Source organism: Oncorhynchus clarkii, chromosome 18 (assembly GCF_045791955.1).
Source record: "Oncorhynchus clarkii lewisi isolate Uvic-CL-2024 chromosome 18, UVic_Ocla_1.0, whole genome shotgun sequence".
In the NCBI taxonomy this organism is placed as follows: Eukaryota; Metazoa; Chordata; class Actinopteri; order Salmoniformes; family Salmonidae; genus Oncorhynchus; species Oncorhynchus clarkii.
Genome location: NC_092164.1, coordinates 71,663,132 through 71,679,755, shown reverse-complemented (window position 1 = coordinate 71,679,755; position 16,624 = coordinate 71,663,132). Strand labels below are relative to the sequence as shown.

The following is a 16,624-nucleotide window of genomic DNA, read 5'->3' as shown; positions in this document are numbered from 1 at the left end:
GCATGGATTAATTTTTCTGCATCATTTTTGGACAGAAAGTTTCAGATTTTTGCAATGTTACGTAGATGGAAAAAAGCTGTCCTTGAAATGGTCTTGATATGTTCTTCAAAAGAGAGATCAGGGTCCAGAGTAACGCCGAGGTCCTTCACAGTTTTATTTGAGACGACTGTACAACCATTAAGATTAATTGTCAGATTCAACAGAAGATCTCTTTGTTTCTTGGGACCTATAACAAGCATCTCTGTTTAGTCCGAGTTTAAAAGTAGTGTGTGATATGAATGTGTTGTAATTGGTCGTGTTTGGGTTGGAAACCTAAGTGATGTTATGGGTCGTGTTTAGGTTGGAAACCTAAGTGATGTTATGGGTCGTGTTTGGGTTGGAAACCTAAGTGTTGTTATGGGTCGTGTTTGGGTTGGAAACCTAAGTGTTGTTATGGTGTTTAGGTTGGAAACCTAAGTGATGTTATGGGTCGTGTTTGGGTTGGAAACGTGTTTGTTGTTATGGTTGGAAACCTAAGTGATGTTATGGGTCGTGTTTGGGTTGGAAACCTAAGTGATGTTATGGGTCGTGTTTGGGTTGGAAACCCAAGTGTTGTTATGGGTCGTGTTTGGGTTGGAAACCTAAGTGATGTTATGGGTCGTGTTTGGGTTGGAAACCTAAGTGATGTTATGGGTCGTGTTTAGGTTGGAAACCTAAGTGATGTTACACACACACACACACACACACACACACACACACACACACACACACACACACACACACACACACACACACACACACACACACACACACACACACACACACACACACACACACACACACACACACACACACACACACACACACACACACACACACACACACACACACACACACACTTGGTTGTGGTATGTGGTGAACTCTAGATGGATCTCTGGAGCTCCACAGGGAACAACGAACATCACAGTCCAAGTGTCTGTGTGTGTGTGTGTGTGTGTGTGTGTGTGTGTGTGTGTGTGTGTGTGTCTCTGTCTATGTGTGTGTTTCTGTGTGTGTCTGTCTGTGTGATACCACAGAATACATCACTAAGACCAGCTAGACCCGTTGATATCCCAGCCTTTATGTCTCACAGGGACACAAGGAGGGACGGATGTCTCTTTTAACACACCCGTGTGAGGGACACAGGGAGGGACACAGGGAGGGACACAGGGAAGGATGTAGGTCTCTTTTAACACACCTGTGTGAGGGACACAGGGAGGGATGGAGGGAGGGACACAGGGAGGGACGGAGGTCTCTTTTAATACACCCGTGTGAGGGACACAGGGCGGGACGGAGGTCTCTTTTAACACACCCGTGTGAGGGACACAGGGAGGGACACAGGGAAGGACACAGGTAGGGACACAGGGAAGGATGTAGGTCTCTTTTAACACACCTGTGTGAGGGACACAGGGAGGGATGGAGGGAGGGACACAGGGAGGGACGGAGGTCTCTTTTAATACACCCGTGTGAGGGACACAGGGCGGGACGGAGGTCTCTTTTAATACACCCGTGTGAGGGACACACGGCGGGACGGAGGTCTCTTTTAACACACCTGTGTGTGGGACACAGGGAGGGACGGAGGGAGGGACACAGGGAGGGACGGAGGGAGGGACACAGGGAGGGACGGAGGTCTATTTTAACACACCCGTGTGAGGGACAAAGGGCGGGACACAGGGAGGGACGGAGGTCTCTTTTAATACACCCGTGTGAGGGACACAGGGCGGGACGGAGGTCTCTTTTAACACACCTGTGTGAGGGACACAGGGAGGGACGGAGGGAGGGACGGAGGGAGGGACACAGGGAGGGACGGAGGTCTCTTTTAACACACCCGTGTGAGGGACACAGGGAGGGACGGAGGTCTCTTTTAATACACCTGTGTGAGGGACACAGGGAGGGACGGAGGTCTCTTTTAATACACCCGTGTGAGGGACACAGGGAGGGATGGAGGTCTCTTTTAATACAGCCATGTGAGGGACACAGGGATGGACGGAGGTCTCTTTTAATACACCCGTGTGAGGGACACAGGGAGGGACACAGGGAGGGACGGAGGTCTCTTTTAATACACCCGTGTGAGGGACACACGGCGGGACGGAGGTCTCTTTTAACACACCTGTGTGAGGGACACAGGGAGGGACGGAGGGAGGGAAACAGGGAGGGACGGAGGTCTCTTTTAACACACCCGTGTGAGGGACAAAGGGCGTGACACAGGGAGGGACGGAGGTCTCTTTTAATACACCCGTGTGAGGGACACAGGGCGGGACGGAGGTCTCTTTTAACACACCTGTGTGAGGGACACAGGGAGGGACGGAGGGAGGGACGGAGGTCTCTTTTAACACACCCGTGTGAGGGACACAGGGAGGGACGAAGGTCTCTTTTAATACACCTGTGTGAGGGACACAGGGAGGGACGGAGGTCTCTTTTAATACACCCGTGTGAGGGACACAGGGAGGGATGGAGGTCTCTTTTAATACACCCATGTGAGGGACACAGGGAGGGATGGAGGTCTCTTTTAATACACCCGTGTGAGGGACACAGGGAGGGACACAGGGAGGGACACAGGGAGGGACGGAGGTCTCTTTTAATACACCCGTGTGAGGGACACAGGGAGTGAGATGAAGAGAGGAATGGAGAGAAAGGAGGGCTGTAGGAAGGGAAAGGGGGGATAGCTAGTTAGTTGTCCTAGTTAGTTGTCCTAGTTAGTTGTCCTAGTTAGTTGTCCAACTGAATGCATTGAACTGAAATGTGTCTTCCGTGTTCAACCCCAACCTCTGAATCAGAGAGGTGCGGGGAGCTGCCTTAATCGACATCCACGCCTTTGGCGCCCGGGGAACAGTGGGTTAACTGCCTTGCTCAGGGCCCGGGGAACAGTGGGTTAACTGCCTTGCTCAGGGCCCGGGGAACAGTGGGTTAACTGCCTTGCTCAGGGCCCGGGGAACAGTGGGTTAACTGCCTTGCTCAGGGCCCGGGGAACAGTGGGTTAACTGCCTTGCTCAGGGCTCGGGGAACAGTGGGTTAACTGCCTTGCTCAGGGCTCGGGGAACAGTGGGTTAACTGCCTTGCTCAGGGCCCGGGGAACAGTGGGTTAACTGCCTTGCTCAGGGCCCGGGGAACAGTGGGTTAACTGCCTTGCTCAGGGCCCGGGGAACAGTGGGTTAACTGCCTTGCTCAGGGCCCGGGGAACAGTGGGTTAACTGCCTTGCTCAGGGCCCGGGGAACAGTGGGTTAACTGCCTTGCTCAGGGCTCGGGGAACAGTGGGTTAACTGCCTTGCTCAGGGCTCGGGGAACAGTGGGTTAACTGCCTTGCTCAGGGCCCGGGGAACAGTGGGTTAACTGCCTTGCTCAGGGCCCGGGGAACAGTGGGTTAACTGCCTTGCTCAGGGCCCGGGGAACAGTGGGTTAACTGCCTTGCTCAGGGCTCGGGGAACAGTGGGTTAACTGCCTTGCTCAGGGCTCGGGGAACAGTGGGTTAACTGCCTTGCTCAGGGCTCGGGGAACAGTGGGTTAACTGCCTTGCTCAGGGCCCGGGGAACAGTGGGTTAACTGCCTTGCTCAGGGCCCGGGGAACAGTGGGTTAACTGCCTTGCTCAGGGCCCGGGGAACAGTGGGTAAACTGCCTTGCTCAGGGCTCGGGGAACAGTGGGTTAACTGCCTTGCTCAGGGCTCGGGGAACAGTGGGTTAACTGCCTTGCTCAGGGCCCGGGGAACAGTGGGTTAACTGCCTTGCTCAGGGCCCGGGGAACAGTGGGTTAACTGCCTTGCTCAGGGCCCGGGGAACAGTGGGTTAACTGCCTTGCTCAGGGCTCGGGGAACAGTGGGTTAACTGCCTTGCTCAGGGCTCGGGGAACAGTGGGTTAACTGCCTTGCTCAGAGCTCGGGGAACAGTGGGTTAACTGCCTTGCTCAGGGCTCGGGGAACAGTGGGTTAACTGCCTTGCTCAGGGCTCGGGGAACAGTGGGTTAACTGCCTTGCTCAGGGCCCGGGGAACAGTGGGTTAACTGCCTTGCTCAGGGCCCGGGGAACAGTGGGTTAACTGCCTTGCTCAGGGCCCGGGGAACAGTGGGTTAACTGCCTTGCTCAGGGCTCGGGGAACAGTGGGTTAACTGCCTTGCTCAGGGCTCGGGGAACAGTGGGTTAACTGCCTTGCTCAGGGCTCGGGGAACAGTGGGTTAACTGCCTTGCTCAGGGCCCGGGGAACAGTGGGTTAACTGCCTTGCTCAGGGCCCGGGGAACAGTGGGTTAACTGCCTTGCTCAGGGCCCGGGGAACAGTGGGTAAACTGCCTTGCTCAGGGCTCGGGGAACAGTGGGTTAACTGCCTTGCTCAGGGCTCGGGGAACAGTGGGTTAACTGCCTTGCTCAGGGCCCGGGGAACAGTGGGTTAACTGCCTTGCTCAGGGCCCGGGGAACAGTGGGTTAACTGCCTTGCTCAGGGCCCGGGGAACAGTGGGTTAACTGCCTTGCTCAGGGCTCGGGGAACAGTGGGTTAACTGCCTTGCTCAGGGCTCGGGGAACAGTGGGTTAACTGCCTTGCTCAGAGCTCGGGGAACAGTGGGTTAACTGCCTTGCTCAGGGCTCGGGGAACAGTGGGTTAACTGCCTTGCTCAGGGCTCGGGGAACAGTGGGTTAACTGCCTTGCTCAGGGCCCGGGGAACAGTGGGTTAACTGCCTTGCTCAGGGCCCGGGGAACAGTGGGTTAACTGCCTTGCTCAGGGCCCGGGGAACAGTGGGTTAACTGGAGAACGACATATTTTCACCATGTCATGATGTAGGTAGAGGTGAGGTTATAGACTATAGAGGGTTATAGGTGGGATGGAGGTAGAGGTGAGGTTATAGGTGGGATGTAGGTAGAGGATATAGACTATAGAGGTGAGGATATAGACTATAGAGGTGATGTTATAGACTATAGAGGTGAGGATATAGACTATAGAGGGTTATAGGTGGGATGTAAGTAGAGGTTATAGACTGTAGAGGGTTATAGATGGGATGTAGGTAGAGAATATAGACTGTAGAGGTGAGGTTATAGGTGGGATGTAGTTAGAGGATATAGACTGTAGAGGTGAGGTTATAGGGGGTTATAGGTAGAGGTTATAGACTATAGAGGGTTATAGGTGGGATGTAAGTAGAGGTTATAGACTGTAGAGGTGAGGTTATAGGTGGGATGTAGGTAGAGGTTATTGACTATAGAGGGTTATAGGTGGGATGTAGGTAGAGGTTATAGACTGTAGAGGTGAGGTTATAGGTGGGATGTAGGTAGAGGTTATAGACTGTAGAGGTGAGGTTATAGGTTGGATGTAGGTAGAGGTTATAGACTGTAGAGGTGAGGTTATAGGTGGGATGTAGGTAGAGGTGAGGTTATAGGTGGGATGTAGGTAGAGGTGAGGTTATAGGTGGGATGTAGGTAGAGGTGAGGTTATAGGGGGTTATAGGTGGGATGTAAGTAGAGGTTATAGACTTTAGAGGTGAGGTTATATACTATAGAGGGTTATAGGTGGGATGTAGGTAGAGGTTATAGACTGTAGAGGTAAGGTTATAGGTGGGATGTAGGTAGAGGTTATAGACTGTAGAGGTGAGGTTATAGGTGGGATGTAGGTAGAGGTTATAGACTGTAGAGGTGAGGTTATAGGTATGTAGGTAGAGGTGAGGTTATAGGTGGGATGTAGGTAGAGGTTATAGACTGTAGAGGTGAGGTTATAGGTGGGATGTAGGTAGAGGTGAGGTTAGAGGTGAGGTTATAGGTGGGATGTAGGTAGAGGTTATAGACTGTAGAGGTGAGGTTATAGGTATGTAGGTAGAGGTGAGGTTATAGGTGGGATGTAGGTAGAGGTTATAGACTGTAGAGGTGAGGTTATAGGTGGGATGTAGGTAGAGGTGAGGTGTAGAGGTGAGGTTATAGGTGGGATGTAGGTAGAGGTTATAGACTGTAGAGGTGAGGTTATAGAGGGTATAGGATGTAGGTATAGGTTATAGACTGTAGAGGTGAGGTTATATACTATATAGGGTTATAGGTGGGATGTAGGTAGAGGTTATAGACTGTAGAGAAGAGGTTATAGGTGGGATGTAGGTAGAGGTGAGGTTATAGGTGGGATGTAAGTAGAGGTTATAGACTGTAGAGGTGAGGTTATAGGTGGGATGTAGGTAGAGGTGAGGTTATAGGTGGGATGTAGGTAGAGGTTATAGACGGTAGAGGTGATGTTATAGGTGGGATGTAGGTAGAGGTGAGGTTATAGGTGGGATGTAGGTAGAGGTGAGGTTATAGGTGGGATGTAGGTAGAGGTGAGGTTATAGGTGGGATGTAGGTAGAGGTGAGGTTATAGGTGGGATGTAGGTAGAGGTGAGGTTATAGGTGGGATGTAGGTAGAGGTGAGGTTATAGGTGGGATGTAGGTAGAGGTGAGGTTATAGGTGGGATGTAGGTAGAGGTGAGGTTATAGGTCAGGGATGTAGGTAGAGGTTATAGACTGTAGAGGTGAGGTTATAGGTGGGATGTAGGTAGAGGTTATAGACTGTAGAGGTGAGGTTATAGGAGGGATGTAGGTAGAGGTGAGGTTATAGGTTAGGGATGTAGGTAGAGGTTATAGACTGTAGAGGTGAGGTTATAGTTGGGATGTAGGTAGAGGTTATAGACTATAGAGGGTTATAGGTGGGATGTAGGTAGAGGTTATAGACTATAGAGGGTTATAGGTGGGATGTAGGTAGAGGTTATAGACTATAGAGGGTTATAGGTGGGATGTAGGTAGAGGTTATATACTATAGAGGGTTATAGGTGGGATGTAGGTAGAGGTTATAGACTATAGAGGGTTATAGGTGGGATGTAGGTAGAGGTTATATACTATAGAGGGTTATAGGTGGGATGTAAGTAGAGGTTATAGACTATAGAGGGTTATAGGTGGGATGTAGGTAGAGGTTATATACTATAGAGGGTTATAGGTGGGATGGAGGTAGAGGATATAGACTATAGAGGGTTATAGGTGGGATGTAGGTAGAGGTTATAGACTATAGAGGGTTATAGGTGGGATGTAGGTAGAGGTTATATACTATAGAGGGTTATAGGTGGGATGGAGGTAGAGGATATAGACTATAGAGGGTTATAGGTGGGATGTAGGTAGAGGTTATAGACTATAGAGGGTTATAGGTGGGATGGAGGTAGATGTTATAGACTATAGAGGGTTATAGGTGGGATGGAGGTAGAGGATATAGACTATAGAGGGTTATAGGTGGGATGTAGGTAGAGGTTATAGACTATAGAGGGTTATAGGTGGGATGGAGGTAGAGGTTATTGACTATAGAGGGTTATAGGTGGGATGTAGGTAGAGGATATAGACTATAGAGGGTTATAGGTGGGATGTAGGTAGAGGTTATATACTATTGAGGGTTATAGGTGGGATGGAGGTAGAGGTTATTGACTATAGAGGGTTATAGGTGGGATGTAGGTAGAGGTTATATACTATTGAGGGTTATAGGTGGGATGGAGGTAGAGGTTATATACTATAGAGGGTTAACATACACAATGGTTGTCTGTGCTTTATTTCTGCTATTCTCACCTCCAGCCTTGGGAGAAGGAGAGGGAGTTGATTTCAGCATCTCTCAGCCTCTCTAAGTAGAAGTGATGAGACTTGCCAGCCATTGTCCTGTGGATGCTTGCCGAACAGTGCAGGGGGCATTGATTCAATTGCTGCTTGACAAAGCAGAAAGTGCTTATTGAGCTAATGCGCTTGTGTGTTAGAATCGATCTCGCAATGTCACTTCCAAACGTGCCAACGAGCGAAAAAGAGAGAGTGAGGGAAGAAAGAGAGGGAGAAAGAGAGAGAGAGACAGGGAGAGAAAGGAATAGAGAGAGAGATAGACACGGAGAGAAAGGAATAGAGAGAGAGATAGACACGGAGAGATAGGGAAAGAGGGAGAGAGAGGAATAGAGGGAGAGAGAGACATGGAGAGACAGGGAAAGTAGAGAGAGAGAGACATGGAGAGGAATTGAGAGAGAGAGAGAGAGAGAGAGAGATAGAGAGAGAGAAACAGAGAAACAGAGAGAGAGGGAGAGAGAGGAATAGAGAGAGAGACAGGGAGAGAGAGAGACAGGGAGAGAGAGGAATAGAGAGAGAGAGAGAGGGAGAGAGAGAGACAGGGAGAGAGAGGAATAGAGAGAGAGAGAGAGAGAGAGAGAGAGAGAGAGAGGGGATCCACAGGAAATCGAGAGAGAGATGGAGAGACAGGGAGAGAGAGGAATAGATATAGAGAGATATCAGCAAATATTCAGTTGAAGTCTGAGGTTTACATGTTCTTAGAGTCATTTAAACAAACTATAGTTTTGGCAAGTCGGTTCGGGCATCTACTTTGTGCATGACACAAGTAATTATTCCAACAACTGTTTACATGCAGATTGTTTCACTTATAATTCACTGTATCACAATTCCAGTGAGTAAGAAGTTCACATACACTAAGTTGACTGTGCCTTTTAACAGCTTGAAAAATGTCAGAAAATGATGTCATGGTTTTAGAAGCTTCTGATAGGCTAATTGACATCATTTGAGTGAATTGGAGGTGTACCTGTGGATGTATTTCAAGGCCTACCTTCAAACTCAGTGCCTCTTTGCTTGACATCATGGGGAAATCAAAAGAAATCAGCCAAGACCTCAGATAAAAAAACGTAGACCTCCACAAGTCTGGTTCATCCTTGGGAACAATTTTCAAAAGCCTGAAGGTACCACGTTCATCTGTCCAAACAATAGCACGCAAGTATAAACACCATGGGACCACGCAGCCGTCATCCCGCTCAGGAAGGAGACGCGTTCTGTCTCCTAGAGATGAACGTACTTTGGTGCTTAAAGTTAAAATCAATCCCAGAACAACAGCAAAGGACCTTGTGAAGATGCTGGAGGAAACAAGTACAACAGTATCTTTATCCACAGTAAACAAGTCCTATATTGACATAACCTAAAAGGCCGTTCAGCAAGGAAGAAGCCACTTCTCCAAAACCACCATAAAAAAGCCAGACTACGGTTTGCAACTGCACATGGAGAAATGTCCCCTGGTCTGATGAAACAAAAATATAACTGTTTGGCCATAATGACCATCGTTATTTTTGAAGGAAAAAGGGGGAGGCTTGCAAGCCGAAGAACACCATCCCAACCGTGAAGCACAGGGCTGGCAGCCTCATGTTGTGGGGGTGCTTTGCTGCAGGAGGGACTGGTGCACTTCACAAAATAGATGGCATCATGAGGGGGGAAAATTATGTAGATATATTGAAGCAACATCTCAAGACATCAGTCAGGAAGTTAAAGCTTGGTTGCTAATGGGTCTTCCAAATGGACATTGACCCCAAGCATACTTCCAAAGTTGTGGCAAAATGGCTTAAGGACAACAAAGTTAAGGTATTGGAGTGGCCATCACAAAGCACTGACCTCAATCCTGTAGATTATTTGTGGGCAGAACTGAAAAAGCGTGCGTGAGCAAGGAGGCCTACAAACCTGACTCAGTTACACCAGCTCTGTCAGGAGGAATGGGCCAAAAATCACCCAATTTAGTGTGGGAAGCTTGTGGAAGCCTACCTGAAATGTTTGACCCAAGTTAAACAATTTAAAGGCACTGCAACCAAATACTAATTGAGTGTATGTGAACTTCTGACCCACTGGGAATGTGATGAAAGAAATTAAAGCTGAAATAAATCATTCTCTCTACTATTATTCTGAAATTTCACATTCTTAAAATAAAGTGGTGATCCTAACTGACCTAAGACAGGGAATTTTTACTCTGATTAAATGTCAGGAATTGTGAAAAACTGAGTTTAAATGTATTTGGCTAAGGTGTATGTTAACTCCCGACTTGTATATACATATACACACTATCGTTCAAAAGTTTGGGGTCACTTAGAAATGTCCTTGTTTTTGAAAGAATAACAATTGTTTTTGTCCATTCACGTAACATCAAATTGATCAGAAATACAGTGTAGCCATTGTTAATGTTGTAAATGACTATTGTAGCTGGAAACAGCTGATTTATAATGGAATATCTACATAGGCGCAGAGAGGCCCATTACCAGAAACCATTACTCCTGTTTTCCAATGGCATTTTGTGTTAGATGGCATGTTGTGTCATTATAAAACCCGTTTGCAATTATGTTAGCACAGCTGAAAGTTGTTGTTCTGATTTAAGAAGCAATAAAACTGGCCTTCCTTAGTTGAGTATCTGGAGCATCAGCATTTGTGGGTTCAATTGCAGGCTCAAAATGGCCAGAAACAAAGAACTTTCTTCTGAAACTCATCAGTCTATTCTTGTTCTGAGAAATGAAGGCTATTCCATGCGAGAAATTGCCAAGAAACCGAAGATCTCGTACAACGCTTCACAGAACAGCGCAAACTGTCTCTAACCAGAATAGAAAGAGGAGTGGGAGGCCCCGGTGCACAACTGAGCAAGAGGACAAGTACATTCGAGTGTCTAGTTTGTGAAACAAATGCCTCACAAGTCCTCAACTGGCAGCTTCATTGAAAAGTATCCGCAAAACACCAGTCTCAACGTCAACAGTGAAGAAGCGACTCCGGGATGCTGGCCTTCTAGGCAGAGTTGCCAAGAAAAAACCATATCTCAGACTGGCCACTAAAAATAAAAGATTAAGATGGGCAAAAAGAACACAGACACTGGACAGAGGAACTCTGCCTAGAAGGCCAGCATCCCTGAGTATGTACATATAGGTAGGGGTAAAGTGACTAGACAACAGGATAGAAAATAAACTGTAGCAGCAGCGTATGTGATGAGTTAAAATAATTAGTGCTAAAAGGATCAATGCAGATAGTCCGGGTAGCTATTGGTTAACTATTTATCTCACTATTTAGCAGTCGTATGGCCTGGTGTTAGAAGCTGTTTAACTCACTATTTAGCAGTCGTATGGCCTAGTGTTAGAAGCTGTTTATCTCACTATTTAGCATTCGTATGGCCTGGTGTTAGAAGCTGTTTAACTCACTATTTAGCAGTCGTATGGCCTGGTGTTAGAAGCTGTTTAACTCACTATTTAGCAGTCGTATGGCCTGGTGTTAGAAGCTGTTTAACTCACTATTTAGCAGTCGTATGGCCTGGTGTTAGAAGCTGTTTAACTCACTATTTAGCAGTCGTATGACCTGGTGTTAGAAGCTGTTTAACTCACTATTTAGCAGTCGTTTGGCCTGGTGTTAGAAGCTGTTTTACAGACTGTTGGTTACAGACTGTTGGTTACAGACTGTTGGTTACAGACTGTTGGTTACAGACTGTTGGTTACAGGTTACAGACTGTTGATTACAGACTGTTGGTTACAGACTGTTGGTTACAGACTGTTGGTTACAGACGGTTGGTTACAGACTGTTGGTTACATACTGTTGATTACAGACTGTTGATTACAGACTGTTGGTTCCAGACTGTTGGTTACATACTGTTGGTTACAGACTGTTGATTACAGACGGTTGGTTACAGACTGTTGGTTACATACTGTTGATTACAGACTGTTGATTACAGACTGTTGGTTACAGACTGTTGAATACAGACTGTTGGTTACAGACTGTTGATTACAGACTGTTGGTTACAGACTGTTGGTTACAGACTGTTGGTTACATACTGTTGGTTACAGACTGTTGGTTACAGACTGTTGATTACAGACTGTTGGTTACAGACTGTTGGTTACAGACTGTTGGTTACATACTGTTGGTTACAGGTTACAGACTGTTGATTACAGACTGTTGGTTACAGACTGTTGGTTACAGACTGTTGGTTACAGACTGTTGATTACAGACTGTTGGTTACAGACTGTTGATTACAGACGGTGGGTTACAGACTGTTGGTTACAGACTGTTGATTACAGACTGTTGATTACAGACTGTTGGTTACAGACTGTTGATTACAGACTGTTGGTTACAGACTGTTGGTTACAGACTGTTGGTTACAGACTGTTGGTTACAGACTGTTGATTACAGACTGTTGGTTACATACTGTTGGTTACAGACTGTTGATTGCAGACTGTTGGTTACACAGTGTTGGTTACATACTGTTGGTTACAGGTTACAGACTGTTGATTACAGACTGTTGGTTACAGACTGTTGGTTACAGTCTGTTGGTTACAGACGGTTGGTTACAGACTGTTGTTTACAGTCTGTTGGTTACAGACTGTTGGTTACAGTCTGTTGGTTACAGACAAGGTGCACCAGTCCAGCTTGCTGTGTGAAAAGAGAGAACAGTTTATGACTTGGGAGGCTGGAGTCTTTGACAATTGTTAGGGCCTTCCTCTGACACCGCCTGGTATAGAGTTTCTGGATTGCAGGGATCTCAACCCCAGTGATGTACTGGGCCACACACACTACCATCTGTAGCTCCTTACGGTCGGATGCCAAGCAGTTGATCTACCAAGTGATGATGCAGCCAGTCAAGATGCTCTCAATGGTGCAGCTGTAGATCTTCCTCGTTTGCTCTGTCTCTTTTCTCTACAAGTCAATCTCAATTATTATGTCTCCTACTTGTTTACTGTGTTTCTGTCAGTAAGAGGAGGAAGAAGAGAGGAGGAGAGGATGAGGAGGGAACATGAAACGCTGTGTGTGTGTGTGTGTGTGTGTGTGTGTGTGTGTGTGTGTGTGTGTGTGTGTGTGTGTGTGTGTGTGTGTGTGTGTGTGTGTGTGTGTGTGTGTGTGTGTGTGTGTGTGTGTGTGAGTGTGTGTGTCCATATTTCTGCTACAGTACGTCAGGTCTGGGTCCAGGCTGTCTGTTGACCTGATGTTTAGTGTGTGTGTGTGTGTGTGTGTGAGTGTGTGTTTGAGTGTGTGTGTCCATATTTCTGCTACAGTACGTCAGGTCTGGGTCCAGGCTGTCTGTTGACCTTCTTCTCCTTTAACCTTTCTAGGGTATGTGGGTTAGCTGTCTATTCTCCTTGAACCTCTCTAGGGTATGTGGGTTAGCTGTCTCTTCTCATTTAACCTCTCTAGGGTATGTGGGTTAGCTGTCTCTTCTCCTTTAACCTCTCTAGGGTATGTGGGTTAGCTGTCTCTTCTCCTTTAACCTCACTAGGGTATGTGGGTTAGCTGTCTCTTCTCCTTTAACCTCTCTAGGGTATGTGGGTTACCTGTCTCTTCTCCTTTAACCTCTCTAGGGTATGTGGGTTAGCTATCTCTTCTCCTTTAACCTCTCTAGGGTATGTGGGTTAGCTGTCTCTTCTCCTTTAACCTCTCTAGGGTATGTGGGTTAGCTGTCTCTTCGCCTTTAACCACTCTAGGGTATGTGGGTTAGCTGTCTCTTCTCCTTTAACCTCTCTAGGGTATGTGGGTTAGCTGTCTCTTCTCCTTTAACCTCTCTAGGGTATGTGGGTTAGCTGTCTCTTCTCCATTAACCTCTCTCTCTCTAGGGTTTGTGGGTTAGCTGTCTCTACTCCTTTAACCTCTCTAGCTGTCTCTTCTCCTTTAATCTCACTAGCGCCCCACCTGACCAACATCCAGTGAGATTGCAGAGCGCCAAATTCAAATACAGAAATAGTCATTATAAAAATTCAGAAAAGATACAGCTATTTTACATAGGTTTAAAGATTAACTTCAAAAATGCTTTACGGCAAAAGCTAGGAAATTAAAGCATACCTTACAACTATCTGAGAACAGCACCCAGCAGACAAATCATTACGAACAGTAACCAGCCAAGTAGAAGAGTTACACTAGTCAGAAATAGAGATAATATGAATCACTTACCTTTGATGATCTTCATATGGTGGTACTCAGAAGACATTCATTTATTCAATAAATGTTCCCTTTGTTCGATAAAGTCTCTCTTATATATCCAACAACCTTCGTTTTGCTTGTGTGTTTTCTTCAGTAATCCACAGGCTCAAACGCAGTCACAACAGGCAGACAAAATAATCCAAATTGTATCCGTAAAGTTCATAGAAACATGTCAAACGATGTTTATATTCAACCCTCAGGTTGCCTAAGTAATCGATAATATTTAAACCGGACAAAAAACGTCATCAATATAAAAGGTAAACAAGAAAGGCACTCTCTCTGGTCGCGCGCATGAAAAAGCTCTGTGACACGTCAGGATCCACTCATTCAGACTGGTCTTACTCCCTCATTTATCAGAATACAAGCCTGAAAAAAATTCTCAAGACTGTTGACATCTAGTGGAAGGCATAGGAACTGCAATTTGAGTCCTAAGTCAATGGATACTGTAATGGCATTGAATAGAAAACTACAACAACAAAAAAAATCCTATTACGGATTTTTCTCAGGTTTTCGGCGACATGATTTTAACAGTTTTGGAAACTTTAGAGTGTTTTCCATCCAAATATCCTAATTATATGCATATCCTATCTTCCGGGTCCGAGTAGAAGGCCGTTTATTTTGGGCACGCATTTCATCCAAAATTCCAAATGCTGCCCCCTACCCTAGAGAAGTTAAAGTTAAAGTGACTTAGATACATATATATATATATATATATATATATAGATATATAGATAATAGATAATAAACAGAAAGTAGCAGCGTAAAAGTCCTTTGATTTGATTAGCTGTTCAGGAGTATTATTGCTTGGGGGTAGAAGCTGTTGAGGAGCTTTTTAGTCCTAGACTTGGCGCTCCGGTACCGTTTGCCGTGTGGAAGCAGAGAGAACAGTCTATGACAGGGGTGGCTAGAGTCTTTGACAATTTTTAGGACACTGCCTGGTAAAGAGGTCCTGGGTGGCAGAGAGCTTGATGTACTGGGCCGTACCCACTACCCTCTGTGTGTGTGTATCTGTGTGTGTGTGTTACACATGTGGTAATCTCACTCTTTCCTCCTAGCTCTACCTAGTTACACCTGTGTTAACCTCTCTCTCTCTCCTCCCAGCTCTACCTAGTTATACCTGTGGTAACCCCTCTCTCTCTCTCTCCTCCCAGTTCTACCTAGTTATACCTGTGGTAACCTCTCTCTCTCTCCCTCTCTCTCTCTCCTCCCAGCTCTACCTAGTTATACCTGTGTTAACCTCTCTCTCTCTCTCTCTCTCCCTCTCTCCCTCTCCTCCCAGCTCTACACAGTTATACCTGTGGTAACCCTCTCTCTCTCTCCCTCTCCTCCCAGCTCTACCCAGTTATACCTGTGGTAACCCAGGCCAGCTGGTCAACGGTCTTCAACAGGGCTCAACCTTTAACATTGGAGAGAAGATCAGGTACAGCTGCAGCCCCGGCTACGTGTTGGAGGGTCACACCACGCTGTCCTGTCTGGCTACGTCTGCTGGGACCGCAGCATGGGACTTCCCCCTGCCCTACTGCAGAGGTAGGCTACCTACACACACACACACACACACACACACACACATACCGATACACACACACACACACACACACACACACACACACACACACACACACACACACACACATACCGATACACACACACCGATACACACACACCAATACACGCATACACACCCACACAGCTACACACACACACACACCGATACACACACACACAAATACACACACACACACCGATACACACACACCGATACACACACACACAAATACACACACACACATACCGATACACACACACACACACACACACACACACACACACACACACACACACACACATACCGATACACACACACCGATACACACACACCAATACACGCATACACACCCACACAGCTACACACACACACATACCGATACACACACACACACACACACACACACACACACACACACACACACACACACACATACCGATACACACACACCGATACACACACACCAATACACGCACACACACCCACACAGCTACACACACACACCGATACAAATACACAAAGAAGCACAGACGCAAACACACACACACACACACACACACACACACACACACACACACACACACACACACACAACATAGTTGTTGGTGTAGTGACAGACTGGTCAGGGGTGTATGGCGGTTTCTCTGATGTCTTATTTACCACGTCAGGACCCCTGTGGCTTTATAGCTGCCCGATCAACTGCCTGAACCGTTTGCCCTTCACTCTGATGTAACCAGGACCCCCACAGCGATGACACCTGCCATGGTGTGTCTCGTCAGCAGCAACATGACATTACAACAAGACTCTGTCAGACATTACACGTTGACATATGAGTTATACAATCTGACCGGAAAGACACACACACACACACACACACACACACAAACACACACACACACACACACACACACACACACACTATGTCTCTGTCAGTGCAGTACCTGTGGTTTGTGTCAGTGTGCATGTTGACCAGAGCGCTGTGACACAGAGACATCTGTGACCAGGCCAGGACTCAGGAAGCCAACGTGCAGACACACATGGTGTGTGTGTGCGTGCATGTGTGTGTGTGGGTTAGAGAGAGAGACAGAGAGATCACACACGGATGGGCACAGAGAGACACAACAGGACCTCTCTTCACCTACATCCTTCCACCCCTCCATCCTTCCACCCCTCCACCCCTCCATCCTTCCATCCTTCCATCCCTCCATCCTTCCATCCTTCCATCCCTCCATCCTTCCATCCCTCCATCCTTCCATCCCTCCATCCATCCTTCCATCCCTCCATCCTTCCATCCCTCCATCCTTCCATCCTTCCATCCTTCCATCCCTCCATCCATCCACCCCTCCATCC

The 16,624-nt window shown here is 47.1% G+C and overlaps 1 protein-coding gene across 1 annotated transcript in view; it reads left to right on the top strand.

Moving 5' to 3' along the window:
- LOC139372403 (CUB and sushi domain-containing protein 2-like) overlaps positions 1-16,624 on the top strand; it is a 773,740-nt gene that overhangs the window by 110,996 nt on the left and 646,120 nt on the right. Inside the window, exon 5 of the mRNA XM_071112112.1 lies at positions 15,061-15,255. Coding sequence (XP_070968213.1) covers positions 15,061-15,255 — 195 coding nt within the window. The remainder of the gene's footprint in view (positions 1-15,060; positions 15,256-16,624) is intronic.